Source organism: Olea europaea, chromosome 20 (genome assembly GCF_002742605.1).
Source record: "Olea europaea var. sylvestris chromosome 20, O_europaea_v1, whole genome shotgun sequence".
NCBI classification, from domain to species: domain Eukaryota; kingdom Viridiplantae; phylum Streptophyta; class Magnoliopsida; order Lamiales; family Oleaceae; genus Olea; species Olea europaea.
The window spans coordinates 2,550,476-2,573,922 of NC_036256.1; the positions used below are offsets into that span (position 1 = coordinate 2,550,476).

Genomic DNA, 23,447 nt, shown 5'->3' on the forward strand with positions numbered 1-23,447 from the left:
ACCTGGAGATGTGTCCTCGGGACCCTTACGGACCCCTTATAGAGTCTCACATGAGGTGGGGTCAGAGTTTTTTTTTTTTTTCTCATTTTTTATTGTCTTGGGGCCCACATGGGACCAATCCATGAGAGGGGGTAAGATCCCTCTGAAATGAAACCCTGTGCACAGAATTTGATTTTAATTCAAATTCATAACTAAACCACAAGAAATAAGGCGAAAATAGTGTTTCATTTTTACATTACTTCGACAAGATAACTCTCTTCTTGCAGTGTGTTACGTCATATAGTTCTTGTAATGACATTTTGTTAAGCTCTCATCATGGTATGTTACCCTGTAACCTCTCTTTGCAAAGAAACGAGTTGTAATATCAAATTTCACAATAATAAAATAATGGAAATTTAAATGAATTTACAATGTTATTTATATTGAGAATTTACTTAAACATGTACAGCGGAATTAAACAAATTTCAATTCCCATTCAAGATTCAGTTTTGTAGTTAGATAAGAACTTTGATAAGAAATATACATTTTCTTGATTTTGCAAACTCCTTCGCGTTATTCTTTTCTAACAGCTTGAATCTGCCTCCCACAGCTATCCAATTGTCCAGTCTCCAATGAAATCCACATAGAGAATAGACTGCAACTGTTAGGATTTGTCCTCTTATACCAGCAAAAATAAGGAAAACCTTATGGACCTGAAACCTTAGCCTTATATTTATATAAACCCAAATGGGCTCAGCCCAGACCTGCCCAATGTTTAATTAATCCATTTAATTAAATCCGGTCCATGTTAATTAATTCGGGAATATAAATAACAAATCTAATTAATTAATTTATCTAACAATTGTTAAATTAATCAATTGGCAATTTGCAATCTTTCAATTCTATTTTGTGTGCGACCCATTAGGTTCCCGACCACGATACTTAATGACGTGAAATATTATTTTGATCTAATCAAAACTGATAAATTAAACACCTTTTTAATTTATCACAGATTCACACTCGTCGTCCTAAATTGACATCTAGCAATGTATCAGGGCAACACATGTGACGGAAAATGTCACGTGGTATGATAAAATCAAAACTGTTCGTTTACCATGAAATTATAATCCCTTCGCCAATATAATCTGATCAACTACAAGATATGGAAGTGTGTCAATCTCGATTATCGATCATATCTTTCATTCTACTATTAAGTTAATATGAGTCGAAAACTCCTTTTTGACTTATATGTATACCTTGGTCAAGGATTTCGTTATTGACTTAATTGAACGAAATGCAGATCAAAATCTCTTACTATTTAAGAGTGACGAATTCTCCATTGGTCATTCACAACTTTCATATGGTTCTTGACATACTCGAACAATATCGTATTAGCGGCCCTTGGTAGAACAACATCCAACACCCTCAAAGTATGACTGTCCTCATACAAGGCACTATGATGACCTCAAGTTATAGGACCAATTCCACTAACCAATGTTAAAGATTAACCATTAACACTCAAATAGTTATCCATGTGAAATCTCTTAGCGGGTCTCCAACACGTGTTCATTTAAGTGTCGTCACACTTTAACTCATAAGATCAACTACTTACTTCACAAGTAAGAAATGTCACACGTGATGGTCTAACTGTATTAACGATATCCGTATCTCGTTATTACTTACGACCACGATTTATTCAAGATCCAATTGTACGTAATTTGTATCTCACAATCACAACTCCTTGTGATTAACAAATCACTTAAACTTAGATATTCGGATTCTATTATTTAATATTATTTATCACAAAATTAATTTAAATAAATAATAGATCTCGCCACAATTAAATGCATTAAACATATTAAAAGCGTTTACAACCTAAATCGATTTGATCTAGGGCAGAACACTTACAAATTACCCTATTGCAATTTGTATAATGCTCAATCACTGGGCAAATTCACTATTGGTATGTTTAGTTATTGTCTAAGAATCATTAACTGAGCCTTATTGAGAACCCTGTGAAAAACAAGTTTAATCACCACCATCCAGTAAGACTGAAAACTACAAGTTCTTAGGAAAGTTAAAACTGAAAATTACACCCACCAGAATTTTTAAGTTTCAACTTCAAAATTTAGATTTAAAGTTTTTTTTATACAAAAATCAAATGATATTATAATTTTTAAAAATTAATAATAATATTATAAAATTAAATAAATCTTCAAACCCACCCACCACCCATCAAAACACTCACTCCACGAAGTTTAAATTTAATCTACACAACTCATCCTACCTAGGGGTGAGCGCGGGTCGGTTCGGTTCTAAAGGGAATCGAATCGAACCAAAATTTTTGGGTAGTTAGTAAATGGAACAGTCGGGTCCAAATATAATTATGGAACTGTTCGGGTTCGGTTCCGTTCGGTACTATAATTAAATTTTTTAACATTTATAAAAACATTACATAAATACAACTAATGACATATTCAATGATTTTAAAATGTCAGAGACTAGTAGACTACCTTGTTCAAATGATCGCTACGTCAGAATTTTGGTTGGCGGAAGTCACAGCGTCGGTCGACGATTGTATAGGTTTTGGAATGTCAGCGAGGCTGAAAGAGTTGAGACAGCGTTATGCACTTTAGTGTAGGTGTTTAGGGTTATTTAGCGGGTTGGATCTTGTTGGGCTAAGAAATGACATAATAAAATGGGTAATTAGGCCAAAAATTTGGATTTAGAAATTGTTAATTTGTTAATTTGTTTAGAAAAATTAAAATTAAAATTAAAATAATTTGATTTATTCAATATAAAAAAAATAGAAAGATTCGGTTCTTGATCTAGAACCAAGAACCAAACCGTACCCGTCGATTCTCGATTCAGATACCCGTTCGGGTATTTAATTTGACAAGAACCGTCGGGTTCGATCGATTCGCCCAGCCCTAATTCTACCCCACAACCCACCCCAAACCCTAAATCATTTTCTACTTTCTTATCATTTCCGTTCTCCCTCCCATCTCTCTTCTTCGATAACAAACTAGCTTCAACATTGAGGCGTGGCATTGGAGGCTGATGCTCCGTGAGTGGAGTTAAGGTGTGACACATTGATTTTCCTGGTCACAGATCACTACGAACAGATATGATCTGAACTTTTCTTTGATGTTGCATTTGATTGGCTTCTGTGGTGAAATCCCAACCCCACTTGTTGCTTCTGTGGCATTACAACTAGCAATGGAGGTTTTCAGGTTGTCACTCTTGCCTTTCCATGTTGGCCAAATTGAGAGGTTTGTGGTGTTTTGCGGCGATTTTACGGCATTTTTTTGTGGTGGTTTTTGAGGCGGTGGTGGTGCAGAATGTGTTAGCGCGCGATGGTGGAGGCGGCGGGTTTGTGGATTTTTTTGGTGGGGATGGTGTTTGTGGTGTGGTATAGATGGAGATTAAGCCCCCATTTGGTCCTCATTTTCTTTTATTTTTTTTCTCTCTCTTATTTTCAATCATACAATTTTCCATAAAATAATATTACACGTAAATCGAACATTTTTCATTCTCTTTTAACCACACATTCTTCAAAAAAATATACTATTCTAAACATTAAAATTTGAAAAAAAAAAATGGGAGCCAAATAGGGCTAAGGAGATAGTGGTGGTGGTGTGCTGTGGGTGCGGAGTGTGGTAGTGGTGTGTTGTAGGTGTGGTGGTGTGGTGATTCTGTGGGTATTGTGATGATGCTAGCGAGATAGTGGTGGTTTTAGGGGCGATGGTGCTCATGGTGGTGTGGTGTTGTGGTGGTTGAAGTGGGAGTGGGGTGGGAAGAGTGTTTGCGACCAATTCTTTGGATATTGTGACTAATAAATTGTTAACTTATTACAGTAAATAATGTGACTTAGAAGAATGTGTGATTGTAACTAAATTTGTAATTATAACCAATTAATTTGATAATTTGTGTTCATGAAATAAGTTGTGATCTATTAAATTTGTAACTTGTGATTGATAAATAAGTTATGACTTATGAAATTTATGATTTGTGATCGATAAATAAATTGTGACCTATAAAATTTTTTTATTTGTAATCAAAAAATAATTGTGGCTAAAAAATAAATTGTGACCTATACACACGTAATTGTGATCACAATATGTTTAATTAATAAAATATATTTTTAATTAGTTATTTCATAAAAAAAATTTAATTAATATCTGAATCTTCAAATAATAAACCTTATTTCTTGGTGTGTCATACTTAATCTTTAAATTTTTCCAAGTTAAAATTTACAAGATTGAAGTCTTAAATCTTTTCTAAGAATTAGAATTGAACTATTTGGGCTTACAAGTTACAAATATAATAATTGACAATACTAGCGTTAAAAAGTGACAGTATCTTGTTGTTAACTCAATCTCACTTGAAACGTTTAATGAAGAAGGGATGAAGAGTTCTTTTACTTTATCATTATTTTTTTTTGACTGGAATGAAAAATTTCAATCATAGCCGAGATACATTTAGTATGTGAAAAAAAAAGGGTCAAATAAATAACGACCATAATTGAATATAGGCTCTATTATTTTTATTTTTATTTTGAATAACTTGAAGCAAGAGTCGGTAGTATGTGTGGGGGAACAGTAAATGACATTCATGGAGGTTGGTGCTATGGTGTGGTGGCCAAATGGAGTGGGACTCTTCGGGAATAGCCGAAGGTAACAGGCCACACACGTAGGAAGGCAAGGCCATTACATCAATTGTCAAAAATGAATGAAGGGATATGAACATTTTGTTTACCGTACCATGTTGATAAACTAAAAAAAAGGTTGAACCCCAATTTCGAGGGCCCCATCGTCTCATCTCTAGAGTTTTGTGAGGGAGATAAATCGCGAAATGTGCCCCAACAAGTCAGGAAATAAGAGCTACTTGTACACTGCGCCTATAAGAAGTCTAATTTCATGTCTCAGGAATTGAACCCCCACACCGCGGCTGCTAGCAAAGCGTAAGATAATCTCGCTTCTGTCCTTTACATCACTGGACGATGCCCCGGGAGGCACCATGTTGATAAACTAGTTTGTAAGTTGGGCAAAGTATGTACAATGTGCACTTACACACTATTCAATATGCTTGTTAAATGAAACAAATGTAACTTATTTGGTTTAAGCAACAACTTATCAAGAACGGATATGAATATTGAGACTAATCCTATATTTTTCATTTCTTCAAATGAGTCATTATCTCAAAAATTGGGTTGAGCTTAAATTTGTAGGGGACTTTGACATTGTCGAACCTCTCAACGTTGTACAATATGTCAATTGCCTATACTCCATTTGAAAAAGAGTGCTCTTGCTCACACGATGGGAAAAAGCTAGTCAATATTTTTGAAACAAAGAGTGCCTGTGCTCTCATGATCGAGGTTAGTAACTGCGTGTTACCTTTTCAAAACAAATGGAAGTGTCTTATGCATTGGCAAGAAGAGGGTGTCACCCTTTGCCGTGAATAAGAAGCAGATGACCCCTTTGCCACTTCCCCACACAGCTCCCACAATGGACCTCTTCTGGTACTCGTCTTCGGTTGGATCAAAATTGTGTGGTGACCATAACCAATCAAACCTTAAACAACAAACAAGAAATTGAAAATAGTGTTGGAAAAAATGTGTTGCGTATGGGGCTGCTTTGACATAATTTTGAATGGGATTTGTTCCTCGTTATTGAAAGATCAAAGTAGATTTGTTTTCTTCTCCGTGAGAATAGCGAAATCATATATTTACTATCAAAATTGATGTTCAAGTGAATAAAGAATTAGAGTTCAGAATGTATTCATTGAAATGAGTTTATATGTTGGAGAGAAAACAATTAAAATTTTATTCCACATAGAAAATGAAAAAGATAATATATGGTTACACTTTCGTAAGGTGTAATTATATGTAGCATAGATGCTATCTCCACGTACACATGTAGAGATGGTGTAAATCACAGATCAAATTAGTACCTCAAACCTTGAATGTGTGTGAGAACTCAACTTGCGTACACAAAGGACCAAAAATTGGTCTCTTAGAAAAATCTCATCACTATTTGTAAATAATTTTTACAGTTTGTTTGTCGCTTTGGGAGACAAATGCTCAAGGAAACCTCAATCACTTACGGTAAAGTGGCAAATTTGTTTGAAGGACATTGTGTAATGCATATGCCTCTGTTTGCAAATATTTTTCTTTAGTGATTTATATATTCTTGCAAGTTTTATTTCATGTTTTGTTCTTTCTTAATTAATAAAATATTGTTATAGCTTGCAATTATTGTCTAACAAACTTAAAACAGGTTCGATTAAAGATCAAACAGTTGGTTAATTTAATCTTCGTTAAGAAACTAATATTTGTTTTTATTTTTCAGAAATGAAAACTAAATTAAACCAATATGGATGTGACTACTGGAAAATCAAATTGTGGTTCAAGTGTCACGTTCTACCGTGACCCAAATTGTGGCTAAATTGCAAAGTCATGTTGTGACTTAGACAATGGGTCAAACAGTGGCCTTGCTGTAACTGTTCCAATAAATCATGGGAGAAAATTGAAGAAACACAGTGGTTTGAATATCAAGAGATAACAACAGAAAATGTTATTTCATTTGACCATCTTGAATCTTACAAAGTTTTACACTGAGGATGTTCCAAAACTTCAATAGTGTGAGATAGATTTACAAGTTATTTAGTGCACTTAATGCTTGGAAATATTATAATTTCCTGCGTAATAATTAGAAAACATTTCCAGCTGCAAAAATTCATAAGTTTCAAATCTGCTTCTTCTAGTGACATGTTTCCATGATATAATAATTTCTTATGAGAAGTGACGAATCCAAACATTTCGAACTGTGGGGTTAAAAATGAAAATTTTCATCGTAATCCGTAGTTGAGTAGTAGCAGGGTTGAACCTATGTAGCAGGGGCTGAGCTGTTGAGGAACGATCGAGTGGAGGGCCAATGGCAAAGAGAAAACTGTAAAATGGAAAAGACGAATGCAAAAAGAGAGATGAGTCATGACTCACGTTTGGCAATTGGCAGTTTGGGAAAAATGAGATTTGATTTGGAAATATTGGAACTCATTATGTAAGTCTGATTGGATTTGGGTAAATCAGTAAATGGATATGGATATAGTTATTGGATTTGGACTTTTTACAAGTGTGAGTAACTATTGGGAAATTGAGTTTAGCCATTAGTAGTGGGTAGCTGTTAGGTTATCCAAAGAAAAAAATATTCAAAAATTTGTGGAGTCATTTGACCTCACAAGACCCCATGTGGGTTCGCCCATTGAGAAGCAAATCCGTATTTCAGCTTGATATATCCTATTTTTGGGAGTAACCAAGATGTTTTGTCTTCCAGCTCATTTTGACACAACTCTTTCATGGCAGGGACCATCCTCCTAAAATGTTTTAACAGTTATGCATGAGTACCTCCATAGACAACACTAAAGAGAGCATTCGAATTTCGATTTGGGCCTATCATACAATTCCGAAAAGAGAATGACGAGACGAGTAGAACTCACCGCTTTGCCATGAAACACGATGGATTTTGGCCATCCGAATTCGTTTAAGACTCGAAAAGTGTCTTTAAAGTTTTAGTGCTATTTCAATCATTTAGGTAATTTTGGATTCTTTTCAATTTTATTTTGTTTAAACTTGATTTTCATTAATTTAGTCATCTTATAATAGGCTTTCGTGTAAACCCTTATAAATAAGGGATTATTTCGTTGTTTTGTTCATATTTTTCATTAATAAAATTTGTAAGTTTATTCTTTTTATAATTTGATTGATTTCAAATTTCGCGTTCTTAAAGTTTTCGCTTCAATTCATTGTTTTATGCTGCATCATTTTGAATTGAATATAATTGATTATATTGAACATTTTCAATCCCTAGGTTGGTCTCTTTACTTTTCACCTATCTTATTTGTCTACCTTTCAGCTTAATTATTATTCTTAGAACATCTTCTAAAGACTCTTTAAAAATGAGATGTTTATATTTCAATAATTTAAATCATGTTTCAGGAAACTCTTTAAATTAATATTTTAATTTAGAGAGTGGGTTTATAGAGAATTAAACCCACTCTTTATAATTAAATGTATTCAAAGTATATCAATTTTGAATATAGGAAAATAATAAAATAATTTAGAGAATAGCTAATTAAAATAAAAGATATAGAAAAATAATAAATATTTTTTAAGAGTAAAATTAAATGTTAGATATAAAGAACTTGTTGGAGTATTTCAAAATTTTAATTCTCTAAATTTATAGATACTTTATAAATGATAGAATATATTTTTTAAAAATAGAAAGTCTCTCGAAGATACTCTAAATGGGGATTGGGCATATGGTTAACCCTAGTCATGCTTGCATGCATATTTATAATATGCGGAGTATGTTTGAAAATTGTTTGTAAACAATGTAAATTATAAATAGATAGAAATGAGTGGTGAATAAATGTATAGTATTTGTAAGTTCCTCTCAATATTACCTTTCCAAGTATTTCTATAAATTAGGTTCAATTATGATGAGTTCGATCGTGTCTTTACCATACCCGTCCTAGCTTGGACATTAACCATGAAAATGAATTTTATGGTCATCACAGCACACTACATTTTCCACTATAATACAAGTTTATTTTTCATTAAATTAGAGCGAGAGTTTATTTACCTTGATTTGTAGGAGATACGAGTGATCCATTCCATCAAGCATGCATTGAATGGAACCAAAGTTGAGGGAAAGCATGAAATGCATACGGGCTAGTAGGGACCAACTTGCAAGAGTTGGAAATTCATGAATGTGAAGATCCCAGCATAGCTAATATGTTCTGACTCATGCATCTGTTGATAAAGCCCGTCCAAAGTGATGCGCGCCCCATAGAAAGAAGCACGCCCACCTGAAGTAGCATTCTTAGACACGTCCTTATCATGGCTTCTTTGGGCCATCTTCGAACAAGTTTCTTTGATTCATTGTGCGAAAAGACACAAGTCGATCCTGCACTAATGCCATCCTCCAGATGAAGTGTAGCACAAGAATGCATTTAGGTAACCATGCTAATAAGCTTTGTGGGTTAAAATATAGAACTAGTCATTGTTTAGACTCGAAATGGAGGTAGGCTAAGTGTGGAACAAAAATATTTCTTGCTACAACTCTCGGAGTATCGACTTGTAAGATATAACCTACGAGCCTATAAACAAAAAGACATATGTCTAGGCAATAACCCCACCTATCAAGAGTTGGGATGGCTATGATATGAAGGGACCGAGTGGTGATACCAAATCATCCATTGAACGTTGGGGATCGAGGGGTGAGACCATGATATGAAGGGAAATATATGGTGCAAATAGTCAAACTAGGATTTACTTTACCAAGTGTTGACAGTATTGACTCACAATTTTCAACATCAAACACTGTCGAAGTTAAATAAAAAATCTCTTGTAAGCAGAATTTTGTCAACAGCACGATCCACCATTGAATTCGCAAGATCAGGCAATCTGTCCTAACAAGTTACCATCTTTCTGTGTGACTGTCTTAGTCAAACTCCATTCACATTGTTGACATTGATGAATTATGTGCTTGCAAATCAATACTCGAATTCTAGTGGAAGAGTTTGATGGCTTTCGAATTGTACCAGTCTCTCTAGCCAAGGAGGAGGAGGATTTGAATCTTGAACTCTATATATCTGTATCCTTGGCCAATAACTCGATAATGAGAAAATATTATCCACCTCTTCACGATTTTTGTTCTAGCTATCGTCCAAACCCTCCAATCTTGAACCATATCTATCAGTGTCCTCGGCCAATAACTCAATAATTTTGAAAATTTTATCTGTTTCCTTGTGATTTCCATCCCCTGTGGTAAATAGATGAGTTTTCCCTTTCACGTCCATCCAACTGCATCCCAACTCCTTTCTAGCCTCTAATTGTCTCATATGTCTCCTCATCTTTGCCACCTCCTTCCATTTCCCAGCTAAAGCAAAGATATCAACCACCATCGAGCATGCACTCGAATTGTTAGGTTCAAGTTCCAATATCCGTTCAGCTGCGTAAACACCCAAATCTAAATCACCCCAAATCCTACATCCATTCAGCAATGTCCTCCAAATTATCGGTTTACGCACGAAGGGCATTTGTTTTATGAACGTGTAAGCTTCTTCAAGCTTTCCTGCACGTGCAAAAAGGTCTACCATGCAGGCAAAGTGCACAGGTTCTGGTGAAATCCCATAATCCATATCCATGGACCTAAAATATTGCTTCCCTTCCTCTACATATCCACAATGACTACAACTGTGCAAAACTCCCATATAACTGATATCATCAGGCGAAAACCGAGCCTTTTGCATCTGATGAAAAATCATCATAGCTTCTACTCCATAACCATGCTGTGCATAACCCATAATCATAGAGTTCCATGTGACCAGATCGGGTTTAGTTAGTTCTACAAAAACACGCCGTGCATTATGAAAACTACCGGACTTCACAAACATCGAAATTGCTGAATTTCCAATACAGGTATTCCCCTCAAAGCCCCTCTTAAACAGCTGACAATAAAATTGCTCACTTGGTGAAACCAGAGCTAAATTAGCACAAGCAGCCAAAGCACTAGTAAATGAATGAGAATTTGGTTGAGTGCCATCCACCAGCATTTTCTTGAACACATTCAAGCTTTCACAGACAAACCCATTTTGCTGAAAACCTGAAATAATCGAAGACCAAGAAACTGAATTAGCCTCTGGCATTTGCTCAAACAAGTGCCAAGCATCATCAACCTGTGAAGAGCGGCACAATCCAGTAACAATAGCCGTCCAGCTGACGACATCTTTATCAGGCATCACTGTAAAAAGCTTCAATGCAATGTGTGTTTTTCCTGCCTTAATATAACCCATGATCATGGTATTCAAAGTGACAGAGGTCCTCACGGGCATTTTATCAAACATTTCTCTTGCATCAAAAATCCTATTGTTTTCAATGTAGCACTTGATCATTACATTCCAAGAAACTGAATCTTTTCTACCCATTTGATCAAAGATTTTTCTCGCACGATCAACTTCCTTTTTGAGTGAGTGCTGTACCATTCTTTTTGTCAGTCTGACCAAAGGATCATCCTTAGCATCCTTTTCATATTCAGTATATCCATTTGAAAAATGAACTCTACGATTATGCAGTCTATGCATGCAAAAGGGTTTGGTATATAGGGTCTGGGTTAGTCTATTGATTTTGAACCATATTCTGAAATGGATCATTATAAATGCTTAAAGGTGCATTTGTCTAGGAAATAACTCGAGGTTATTTCACGAATAAGCCCTCTTTGTGGTGGAGATTAAAATCATATTTTTAGCAGATTTTGTTAAGAAGTTGATAAACTATGTGGCTGAAAAATCTTGACTCGCATAAAATATATAACTAAAATTAATTGTTAATTTCAACTCCATAAAAAAATCAGATTTTAATTTTCTATCAAATAGGGGCTAAGTGATATTTTCAAAGACTGGAAATGGGCAACCTCGCTGCATTATCGGATAGATTTGCCATCTTCCTTGACAGAATGTGCATTCTGTCATTGGCCAGTTTAGAAAAAGGGGGGGAAAAAATAGGGGGCAATTTTTGCACCAATTACTTGTTGCCACACCTTCATCTGTCATCTAGATGTCAAATCCATCTAGCAAAATTAAGGTTGAACCCTAACCCTGAAGGTTCCCATCGTCCCGCCCTTAGAGATTTGTGAGGGAGGTAAATCGCGAGATGTGCCCCAATAAACTAGGAAAATGATTCAGAAATGAGAGCTTTCTGACACATGCTCTTCGTAACTAATTACATTATCAATCACTTTTCGAGCCTAATCTAGAGGTAGGTGAGCTAGACTCAAAAAGTCATGCCTACTCTTCTTTGGACTTGATCATTTGGTGGGAAAGCTTAGAGATGAGAAGCTCTTTCCTTCTAATTGATATGACATGATTGTTTTGACAATACAAATGAATCTCAATAGACTAGATGTAATTTAGTCTAACTAGCATTTGTTGGTTGGATACAACTATACTATTTAGTTCGATCCATAAGCATTGAACGGATGTTTCCCCAATATGAAAGAATCGAGAAGAATGTGTGCACACCAAACGCTTGGTAGCTCAATATGTGTGCAAAGACAATACTTATTTATGAAGAAGAATAAAAACGCTTGGTAGCTCAAATGTGTTTCTTGTTTTTCTTTTTAAACAAAGAGGAAAGACTCCTTTTGGGTGATAATTGTCACCCTACATTATTGTTGTCAATATTTTCTAAAGCAAAATTGTGAGGAAATAAATGTACATAAATTTTAAGTTTGATGTTATGCAAAGTGATTCGTTAGTTACTTTTTGTTTGAACTCATCTTTTTCATCATTTTTCTCGTGAAAATTGAGTATACTTTCACAAAGAAAAAGAAATATATTCTATCAAACAGTCGTGACCAAGTAACCTAGAACGAAAACGATTTGCGGTGAGAACCATGGAGTTGGAATATATTGAAAAAAAGAGTGAATTCCACCCAAGTGCTTCTAACAAAAGAAAATCAACAGCACTAAATTCTTTGAAATCTATTCAATAAAGTGTAGCATAAACTTACGAATTAGGTTAAAATTGTGAGCAAAGGTGAAAGAATTCCCTGCGAATTCATTTCACAATCACAAAATTTCACACCACATACACCAACAAAAAGCCAAATGATCCTAAAAATTGTTCTATCCCTTTCCACCAGAATGCGATAGTACTCTATTAAAACTTAATATCTTGATACACTTACAACCTCCAGTTAGTCTGGATGCAATGATGGAATTCACAGTTATAGAGCGGATGTAACTAGCAGGTTCTTCAAATCATATGTATCATAGACCAAAGGGATATTTTCATTTTCTTTCCAAAATTTTTCTTATTTCTTCCAGAGTAGCATCTCATTGATGGCTCGGGCCCCCCGAATGGGTTCATTCAACGATGTAATAAAATATCACAATGTGATAAAAGAATCAATTCAAAATTCATAATCTTCGTGCAACTATAGCTACAATTTTCTGTACTTGAAATTAGATTCAAACGTAGATATGTGCATTTGCTCGGGATATAAGTATGTTTGACAGGACAAAATGAATCGAAGCACAAAAAGAATTATTTAAGATAAAGCTAAACTAAGAATATGGAGGGACAAAATAACATATAATCATTTGTATACTGAAGCTGTTTGGAGATTACCAGATGCATATAGGGTTATGTATTCTAATGCGCTTAGACGTACACACTGAGTTTCTCTACTAAAGATTGTGAAAGTTTTAGCAATCAAAACTGGCGCCGAAATGTAAATAAAATGACTATTATATGAATAAGTTAAAAAAATTTACTTATAAGTTTATTTCTATTCATTTACGCATTTCGTGGAATTCAATTATATTCATTCTAAAAAGTCCCTAATAAAAGTACCAAAACAGAGATTAAATGAGTAGTAGTCGTGAATGTATTTATTCAAACTAATATTCAATTTGGACTTTGAAATTATAAGGATATTATGCCTCCATTTGGAAGAACTTGTAAAATAAATAGCTTAGTTTATAAATAGATAAAATAAACGATGAATATGTAAGTAATATTTATAAATTCATCGAATTATTTGATTGAAAATGAACTTGATCAATTTATAAATTTGTCAAATGAAGGCCAAATAATTATTCTATTTGGCGACTCCACTTGCATGACCTGCAGCAATTCGTCCATGTTCCTTGGAGGTTAAAATTTGAATTTTTAGTAAATTTTTGTAAAATTGATGAAATATGTGATTGAAAAATTGTGGGTCGTATAAAATTTGTGATTAAAATTAATTATTAATTTTGACTTAAATTAAAAGTTTAATTTTAATTCCTATCCAATAGGGTTTCATATATATATATTTTTTGGGGATTAATAACTTGAGTACACACCACAAAAAAAAAAAAAAAAAAAAAAAAAAAATCTCTGGTTCGTCATGGAGGGAGGCGTTGGTAAATGATTGTGACAATCGCACCAATGTCCACCGAGCGATAAAAAGAAAAGAAAAGAAACATTTCGTACTTCATTGACATTTTGGATATTAGTCAATAGGTACAAACACTAACTGCGAACCACGTAGTAAGGAAATTAGAAATTACGTCTGCATATAGCTTAAACCTCCACCATCTCTCTTTCCATAATCACTTGCATTTAGATTCGAATCCGCGGAAAAACTGAGAAGAATGGCGTACGAGGGAATTCTAATGGGAATGGGAAATCCACTTTTGGATATTTCAGCTGTGGTGGATGAAGAATTTTTAGCCAAGTAATTTCTTGTTCTCTCTCAAGTGAGATCTGGTGTTTTCACTCGTTGCTTTTATTTGGTGGCATTTGATTTCACAGATCTAAGTGAATGTGGAAGTTCAGTATGATTGTTGGGCGTTAGTATTGGTTTTTATAAGTTGCTTGTGTTTTGTGTTTGTATTTTAGATCTCAGATTTTATATTCACAATTCAACTTATTCGATCTAGTAATTTATTTTGTAATGGTACTATTGTGTGAATCTTGGGAGTTAAATTTTGGGTTTTTTTGTATGGTAGGTATGGTATTAAATTGAACAATGCAATTCTCGCAGAGGAAAAACACGTGCCAATGTAAGTGATTTCTTGCTAGTTTACAGTTATGCTATATTTATTACTAATTAGGTTTGTGATTGGTTTTTTCTTTGTGATTGCTATATTTATTACTATTTGATTTTTAATTATAATAGTGGCCATGTATACTGGATTGTAAAATTTTAGGCCCTATTCTCTTTACCGTTTTCGGTCGTTTTCTGTTTTCGATTTTTCAAAACGGTGAAAACGTGTTCTCTTTCCCGTTTTCGAAAACGAATTTTCGAAAACGTTTTCGAAAACGAAAAAAATTTATGAAGAAAACACAAAACGACTTTTTTGTCGTTTTGGGCGTTTTCAGTGTAAAACTTGAAAAAATTGAAAACGCGGGAAACACTTTTTTTTTTTTTTTTTTTTTTTTTTTTTTTTTTTTTGGGGGGGGGTTGGGGGGGGGGGGTGATGAAATGCAAGTTTTAAGATATGAAAGATTCGTACTAGTCACTATGTTTTGTTGAGGAGGTGGTGTGGTGATTCTCAAAGTTTCAAAAAAAAATTAAAAATAAAAAAAAAAAATTTTTGAGGAGATAGTGTGGTGATTCTCAAAATTTAAAAAAAAAAAAAAAAATTAATTTTTTTTTTTTTTTTTTTTGGTGTTTTGAGGTGGTGTTGTGGTGATTCTCAAAATTTAAAAAAAAAAAATTATTTTTTTTTGTTTTGAGAAACTAACAAAAAGAACGCATTTTCAACAATTTCAAAACAAAAACTCAAAATACAAAACTCAAAATGAATTCAAAACTCAAAACACAAAACTGAAACACAAAGAGAACACCCCCTTAACTTTCGAAGCTAGCTTACTGCAATGTTCTCTGTCTAATTTGGTGATTAAAAGTATTTTTTATAAATCTCGCTAGGCCAAGCTTTTTCGTTGGTACTAGACAAAATTGACCCCTGAAACAGGAAACAAGATGAGATTAATCATAACTTTTGTAGTGCATGATTCTCTTGTTACCCTAGATGAGAGTTGGTCTAGCAGGAAGACCATGCCTCTGCCAGATGTTCACCTTGCAGTCTGAACCTATAATACCATTCAGTTTGTTTTCCGATTAAGCAATGGGTCTTTTGTTTCCATTTTTTAGTAGGTGGGGTGTTTGATTGTTCTGTTCTTGTAGAACTAAAGTTGCAAAAGTCTGATATCTTCAATTTTCAGATTTTACCTTGCAATCCACCTGTGATGTTGTTCCTATTATTTTTGATTTGTCATGTTAAAAAATGTGTCCTTTTATCACATAAGAGGTGATTTTACCTCGTAGGTAGTTTGTTTTAATGTTGCCTTTCTCTTATAGATCTGAAGTTGCAAAAGCTAGGTTTATTAATATTTGACTTCATTTGAGATGAATAAGTCCTAGAAACTTACTGGGAGAATAATAATATAAGTTCATTAATAAGAAAAAAAAAATGCTCTAAATTTTCAAGAGAAAAAGAAGAAGGAGATTTTGTGTTTTCATCAAAAAGAGTGGTTGCTTGATTAGCACTCAAAGAACTCTATGCATGTCTCAGGTATGATGAAATGTCATCTAAATACAATGTTGAGTACATTGCTGGAGGTACTTTTCCGTACTGATATTGCATTCATGAAACTGGTTCGTATGACCTTCTCTGTTAATGTACTAGTAAGCATTATTGATGATTTCTATCATTTGGTAATGCAGGTGCCACACAGAATTCAATCAGAGTTGCTCAGGTACATCTGGCATTACATTCTGGCTCTAAAACTCTTTTCAATTCTATTCTTAAAAAGTTAACATAAAAGAACAAAATCCATATTACCATTTGCAGTGGATGCTTCAAATTCCCGGCGCAACCAGTTACATAGGATCCATTGGAAAGGACAAGTATGGCGAGGAAATGAAGAAAAATGCCAAAGAAGCTGGTGTTAATGTAAGTTATTTGTTTGCACATTTTAGCATTTCCATTGTTGACGTAACCATCAACATTAGTGGATTTTCATTTGTCAACGACACAAAACATTACCATGACTTTTGACCAAATTATACCCATGCGATCCTCTATTCAATAGTGTAAACACCATTGTCATCGTCATTATCACAAGTCATGACATCATCATTGTGTTATCTTTTATTTCTTACTTATTCTTTCTTCTAGATTTATAAGAGTAAAATCCCAAAACAATAACAATTACTATAATAGAGATAATCTTTTATCTCATGCGCATGGCTACATTAGGTTCATTACTATGAAGATGAGTCTCCTACCGGTACTTGCGCTGTATGTGTGGTGGCTGGTGAAAGGTCAGTATCCTGGCTTTTGCTTAAATTTTTCGTTTCCCTGTCTGCCATTTGGTTAAGTAAACTTTTCTTTAGCTTTACTTTTTATTAACCCATATCCTCCAATGCACTGAAAAATTGAATTTTTTTTGGAAAATTTAAATCGAAGTGTTGTCAATATAATTTGAGCAGTTATATGAAAAAAAAGAAAAACTAATATTCCATTGTTTCTCATGCATTATTATGTTTTATTTTTCTGTAGAATTTATACCTAGATGTTTCAGCCTATGCAAGGGAACATGCTTTAACAAACAAGTTAATAAAAATGATTGAAAGATCAAAGGAATATTAGTTGAATTGATAGTAATGCTCCATATCCAGACTGGTGCTTTAGACTCAATTCTCAGCAGACCAGAAAATTTTGGACTAAAATATAGTTCTGTTACTTTTTTCTTGAACAATCAAGCCCTTCAAGCCTTAATGACCCCAAAATATACTCGAAGTACAAAAGCTTAAATAACTGGGATGAAGTCCAAAACCTACTGTAGTTTAAATCACTGGGTGAACATTATATTATTTCTAATTGACTTAGCATGCATTTGCTCACCTAAAGAAAATAGACTTCCTTTTAAATTGACGCATAATCAGTTTACACTAGCTTGCTAGTATTTACATACAGGACTTGTATAATACTTATGTGACTTTCAAATCAATGGATTGTTTTCTCCCTCTTTAACTATTTTAGCAGCAAGTAGAGATGAATCAGTTCAAAGCCTGACACTGATGGGAACTCCCTTATATTTGCTCCAAAGTCTTGGTTCTATGAGCTGAAGGCATACATTAGTCTTAGTGGTTAGGCAAACTAGAGAAGCTTAACCCTCCAGCTCGGCTCAGGCTGGGGGCATTGACTTAGGCACAATTGAACTTCTCTGATGTGGCCTCAAACAAGTAACACTTCAATTGACTGAGTATACTGGATTGACATATTATTGGATATGTATTTGCAGATCACTCGTGGCCAATTTGTCAGCAGCAAATTGCTACAAATCCGATCATTTGAAGAAACCAGAAAATTGGGCATTGGGTATGCCTACTTAAGATTGTTTACTTTTGGCCTGAGTCATGCGCGAGGATGAAATTGCAGTTGAACACCCCTTCCCGTTGCTCTGATATTGTGTCAGTTTCTCCCTTGTGGTTTGGAAGTAGTCTAATAACCCCTTGTGCTATTCAAAAGCTTGCTGATTTTTGCCCACTTTCCATGAAATTGGTTTTGTAGCATTAATACTTTTCTTATGAAATAACTATTGTATCTTTCTTAATTCAAAAATAGCACCACTGCCTGGTCAGAGGATACATTGGTCATTTTATATTAATTAAGAAAAAACTAATGCTGTTGAGCCAAGTTCATGGAAAGAGTTTTGGAACCATAAGAGATCAATAGATTATTTCCCAACTACAAGGGGATTAAACAACAAGCTGTCCGAGCTTCGTAGAGGTAAATTTTATTAGCCCTTTTAGCAAATGAATTAACTTGTCTGTATTTTGACAGTTGAAAAGGCCAAGTACTTCTACATTGCTGGATTTTTTCTCACAGTTTCCCCAGAGTCCATCATGCTTGTTGCTGAACATGCAGCTGCAAACAACAAGGTTGGAAATTAGACGCTAATTTGCCTAATCATTGGCTAAACAGCAGCTTCTGATGAAACCTTTTTGCTTACTAAACTGTGTCTACAGGTTTTTATGATGAACCTCTCTGCGCCTTTTATCTGTGAGTTCTTCAAGGATGTGCAGGAGAAAGCATTACCGTAAGGCAAATGTCTTTTTCTTCCAAATAAGTATAGAATGTGACATAGAGCTGTTTATCAAGGCCTTGTCTTTGGCTTTAGGTATATGGACTTTGTTTTCGGAAATGAAACGGAAGCACGAACTTTCTCTAAAGTTCATGGCTGGAAGGTAATGGTGACTTTGCATGAGATCTGCTGACACAGTAACATGTGCCTTTATAATGTACTTAACAATTGGTTGCCGTTAATGACCAGACTGAAGATGTTGAGGAAATAGCTTTGAAAATCTCTCAGTGGCCAAAAGCATCTGGAACACACAAAAGAATTACTGTTATTACTCAGGGTGCAGATCCAGTTGTTGTTGCAGAGGATGGGAAAGTGAAGTTGTTCCCTGTAATTCCGTTGCCGAAGGAGAAACTCGTTGATACAAATGGTGCAGGTAAGTGATTTCATATTCTTTATTATAGAGTATACCACTTTTTTTCAGAAGATAATAAGGGGAGGGAAATATTGAATAATGTTAGTTTTTTTCCGAGAACTAATCACACATTCATGAAAAAATTACATACATGGTTTGAAGAATTTTTCCTACGATGAAAGGGTTCCTTCAAGAAGCTTTATTGTTTAATTGAAGGAATAGACTTATAGATTTCATTACACTCACATTTCTTTTTGGACGAGCTAATGACATTACTTCCTGTCAGATCTCAGCATTGGTACCTGATCGATGCTAGTAAATTTGATTACTTTGCACGTTACCTTTTGTCAGAACTCAGCATTGATACCTGATCAATGGGAGTGAATCTAATTACTTTGCATTTACATTTGTTTCAGGGGATGCTTTTGTTGGGGGATTTCTGTCTCAGTTGGTTCAAGGAAAACCCATTGAAGATTGTGTAAAAGCAGGTTGTTATGCTTCAAATGTCATTATCCAGAGGTCCGGCTGCACGTACCCTGAGAAGCCCAATTTTAAGTGAGTCTCTTTTTAATTTCCGTGGCCACTCATTGCTGGTATTTTATATATATCGTTTGCTTTCTCTCTGCCCATGTATCGCTTAAATCCTTGCCTGCAAGAAATTTTGATTGGACCCCAAATTACATTATTTGATGTTATTATTGAAGCTTAATTTTTCCCCAGATGATGTGATGATTCTGTCATTCATGGCTAGTTTGGATGATGTGAAGGAATAAAAATTAAGACTTCATTTTCAGCTTGTAAAGCATTATAATGTTTCGTAAAGGGTAAATCACTTTCCAAGAAAGTTGCTTTTCTTGTCTGATTTTTTATTTGTTTACTTAATATCATTATGTAGAACGTATTTTGTATTTTGCTATCTATTTTATTATAATACACATGGAAAAGTTAGATTAAGGTCCATTTTGTGCTTGAAATAGTATTGTCCAGTAAAGGTTTTAGTGTAAATATTGAAAAAATTCATGGTCAAAACAAATATTTCTTGGTGTCGGGTTTGTGGTTTATTCTATTTTGGTGTTTGTTCTAATAGTTACTAATGAGGACCCACCATCTCTCCCAAAAGCCCAGGCTTGAGGGTGATTGAATCCAACAATTATTAGGCCCTAACAATATCCCACGGTCCCAAATCCCATGTCCACGTCGGCTCACTCCAAGGCGACCTTTGCTTTAGCCCTTTTTTGGTTGTTGGTATTTGACACTTTGCTTGGGTTGCCCCTTCCGGGATTCGAACCTGTGAGGTGGGTCCGCGCCGATACTAATTGATGGGGATCCAATCATCTCTCCCAAAAGCCCAGGCTTGAGGGTGCCTAGCAGTTACCTTCTCTTTTGCACATGGTATCGCTTACCTTCAAGTGGTGGATCATTCATCTGGGAATCACAGGTAATTTGTTCGTTCTGTTTTTTGTGGTGCAAGGTTAGGGCTCGAAAATCATCTACTGTTTAGTGTCATAAAATGGCTCTTGGGGAATTTGCTGGCCCTGTAGTGTCATGTTTCTTGTGGTTTTCTTGAGGGCAAATCTTATTCCATTTGTCAATCTGGTACCATGGGTTGAAGGTTCTCAATGGGAGATTGCAGAGTTTACAGTGAATTGGTTCGTTATTGATTTGCTTGTGGGACATTTATTTTCTGTGGGTTCTTGGGTTGCCATAGTAGACCAGATGCTAAATACTTGCGATATTTTGGACGTAAGTTTTCATATTTTGGGGGCATTGCACTACTCTCCTCTTTGGGTAAGTGTTTTGAAAGAAATAGTTTGCGTATCCCATGGGAGGTGGGTGTAGGTGTGGGTTTTGTCACAGCTAAGAACTTAGCTGTAGCTTTTCCTCTACTGTAACTCGGATTGAAGATGGTTCAGCTGAGCTGAATTGTGCAACCAAATTAAAGATAAAAGAATTGGGAAAGGATAACTGATAAAATAAAGAAGAAATGTAGAGAGAAACTGAATTGAATTAATCCACTCAATAACACCATTTGCAAAAATTATAGACGATCCCTTTCATCACGCATGGGTTGTATAAACACACCCACAACCGTAAAGGCATGTTTCCCAAATGCAAAACAGAAAAAACAACAATGGTTTACTTTAAAATCCAACAATTTAACCTAATGCCAGAACGAAGTCGCCTTACTAAGTTAAACAATGCCATTTCCATTTCAAATATCAGTTATTTCCGTTAGCCTCCTCCTTTCTCACTGATCTTATTATCTTCTTTCCCCATTGGTTCCTCTCCCGATAACCTTCCCCCTCACCTTGATCATCCCCAAGATTTACACAGTAAATTTCGATTTAATCCATTCAGCATCCTTCCATGTTCAGCTGCCTGCAGGTAAATCTATCCATATTATAAACCATTGCATTGATGTACGTTTCTGTCTGGTTACCACCCTGGTTTGTGATATGTCTTGAGGCAGGTGTTCAGGTTGATTTGAGTGACTTTTGTCTGGTAGCTGTAATACTGGCATTGCCCTGTCACCCAATTTTTTCTTTAACAGTGAGACATGGAAGATTGGGTAGATTCTAGAAGTGGTCTATTTTCTTGATAATTTGGTAGGGACCAAAATACCTTGCCCGCAATTTATAATTCTGTTTGTGCTCCACTGATTGTTCCTTATAAGGGTGGAGTTTAAGGAAGATCCAGTTGCCTTCATCAAAAGACATTTCAGACCTCTTCTTACCAGCATATAATTTCATTCTGGCACTTGCTTGTGAGAGACCTTTAGTTGCTGGTTTAATTTGTATCTTTGTTGAGCCAATCTTCCACAGCTGTAATATTTGATTGTTGGTATGGTCGCAGAGACAATTGAGGTGGCTTTGTTCCATAAAGGGCTTCAAAAGGGAGTCATCTTTATGGAGGAATAATAGGAAGTATTATACCACCATTCTGCCTGTGAAAGCTATCTTCCCCACTATTTATGATGTTGATATGTCATGCATCTTAAGTACATTTCTAGATACTGGTTGAACCTTTCAGTTTGCCCATCTGATTGAGGGCGATAAGCAGAGCTGAAGTTGACTTGTGTGCCCAAGAGTTTAAATAATTCCTACCAAAATTTGCTTGTAAAGACTTTATCCCTATTAGAGATAATGCTCTATGGTAAACTATGGAGTTTAAATACAATGTAAATGATACTTCTTGCAACTGTAACAGTTGTGAAAGGATGGGAGATGGCAATGAAGTGCCCATATTATGTAAATCTATCCACTAATACCATTATAGTGTCTTTACCCCCTGAATTCGGTAATTCTTCTATGAAATCCATGCTGATGTGGCTCCAGGCATGTAAAGGCACTGGTAGGGTCTGTAGTAGTTTGGGGGTAAGGAACATGTTTCCCCTTACATTTCTGACATACTTCACATTGTATCACCTCCATTTTTATGTCTTGATTCATCCTTGGCCAATATAATTGCTGCTTGGCCCTATAAATGCTGTTGGGATTCTTGAATGGCCACCCTCCTGAGATCCATGAACAGTTTGGATTACCTTTTATGTGATTTCCCTTTCTGTTCCAATATATAGCCCTTGTTTGAGCCTTCATTTTTCCTTACTTTTTAGCCACAGATTCTTCAAAAAATTACTATTCAATAATACATTTTTCCCCAAAAATGGGGCTCAAACAAGGGTATAATTTGTCTTTGTACTTCTGGACACAATTGCTGTACTTGAAGTTAGAATCGGAAATAGGATCCAGTAGTAGGGATTGAACCTTGTCCAGCAAAAACATTTCATTTGTAGCTATCTGTGGCTTCTTACATCCAATTAGGGATGATCACTGTCATGCTAAAGCAGCCTTGTTCTCAGCTATGCCTCCTGGACAGGGCATCAGCCACACCAAGTTATCAGCACCCCTCTTATACATTATCTCATAGCTGAGTCCTAATAATTTGGTAAGCCATTTCTATTGAAGTGGTGTGGTGATCCTTTGCTCAAGTAGGTAATTGAGAGACTGGTGATCAATCTTTATGATGAAATGGTGGCCTTCCAAGTAATGCCTCCATTTGCCATTTGCCTTAGTACAATAATTGCATTGTGCTTTCCGAATATCCTCTTCATTTTGAATACCAACTTTTTTCCGTGTCGATTCTTTCTTTGACCTTTTAGTTTCGAATACTTTTTCCTCTTGAATATCCTCCAAGTCAATTGGAATATTTTCAGATACATCATAATTGGGTGAAGTACTCGAACTTCCTTTAAATTGATTAACCTCATCACTAGTAAAATTATTCTTATCTATTAATTTTGGACCACTTAAAATTGAAAAAAAATTATAACAAAAGAAATTGAATATCGGAGCAAAGAAATTTGAGAGTAGAAAATAAAATACTGTAAGTTGAATATGTTGAGATAAATTG

General features: G+C 35.0%; 2 protein-coding genes across 2 annotated transcripts; one reads left to right on the plus strand and one right to left on the minus strand.

The window, feature by feature from the left end:
- Positions 1-9,696: 9,696 nt before the first annotated feature.
- LOC111368953 (pentatricopeptide repeat-containing protein At4g02750-like) lies at positions 9,697-11,124 on the minus strand. Its single transcript, XM_022990444.1, has one exon. It carries the CDS (start codon positions 11,122-11,124, stop codon positions 9,697-9,699), a length of 1,428 nt encoding a protein of 475 aa, XP_022846212.1.
- Positions 11,125-14,040: 2,916 nt separating this feature from the next.
- LOC111369404 (adenosine kinase 2) lies at positions 14,041-19,859 on the plus strand. The gene is made up of 12 exons (XM_022990904.1): positions 14,041-14,264; positions 14,539-14,592; positions 16,108-16,154; positions 16,260-16,291; positions 16,387-16,488; positions 16,795-16,859; positions 17,843-17,919; positions 18,385-18,482; positions 18,570-18,640; positions 18,722-18,788; positions 18,875-19,058; positions 19,454-19,859. Exons 1-12 carry the CDS (start codon positions 14,182-14,184, stop codon positions 19,594-19,596), a joined length of 1,023 nt encoding a protein of 340 aa, XP_022846672.1. The 5' UTR covers positions 14,041-14,181; the 3' UTR covers positions 19,597-19,859.
- The last annotated feature ends 3,588 nt before the right edge of the window (positions 19,860-23,447 follow it).

Excerpts from the sequence above, each read along its gene's own strand:
- LOC111368953 (XM_022990444.1), bottom strand. The coding sequence starts at position 11,124 with ATGCATAGACTGCATAATCGTAGAGTTCATTTTTCAAATGGATATACT.
- LOC111369404 (XM_022990904.1), top strand. The coding sequence starts at position 14,182 with ATGGCGTACGAGGGAATTCTAATGGGAATGGGAAATCCACTTTTGGAT. Across the intron at positions 18,483-18,569 it reads ATGCAGCTGCAAACAACAAG|GTTTTTATGATGAACCTCTC; the intron begins GTTGGAAATTAG and ends CTGTGTCTACAG. Across the intron at positions 18,641-18,721 it reads GTGCAGGAGAAAGCATTACC|GTATATGGACTTTGTTTTCG; the intron begins GTAAGGCAAATG and ends CTTTGGCTTTAG.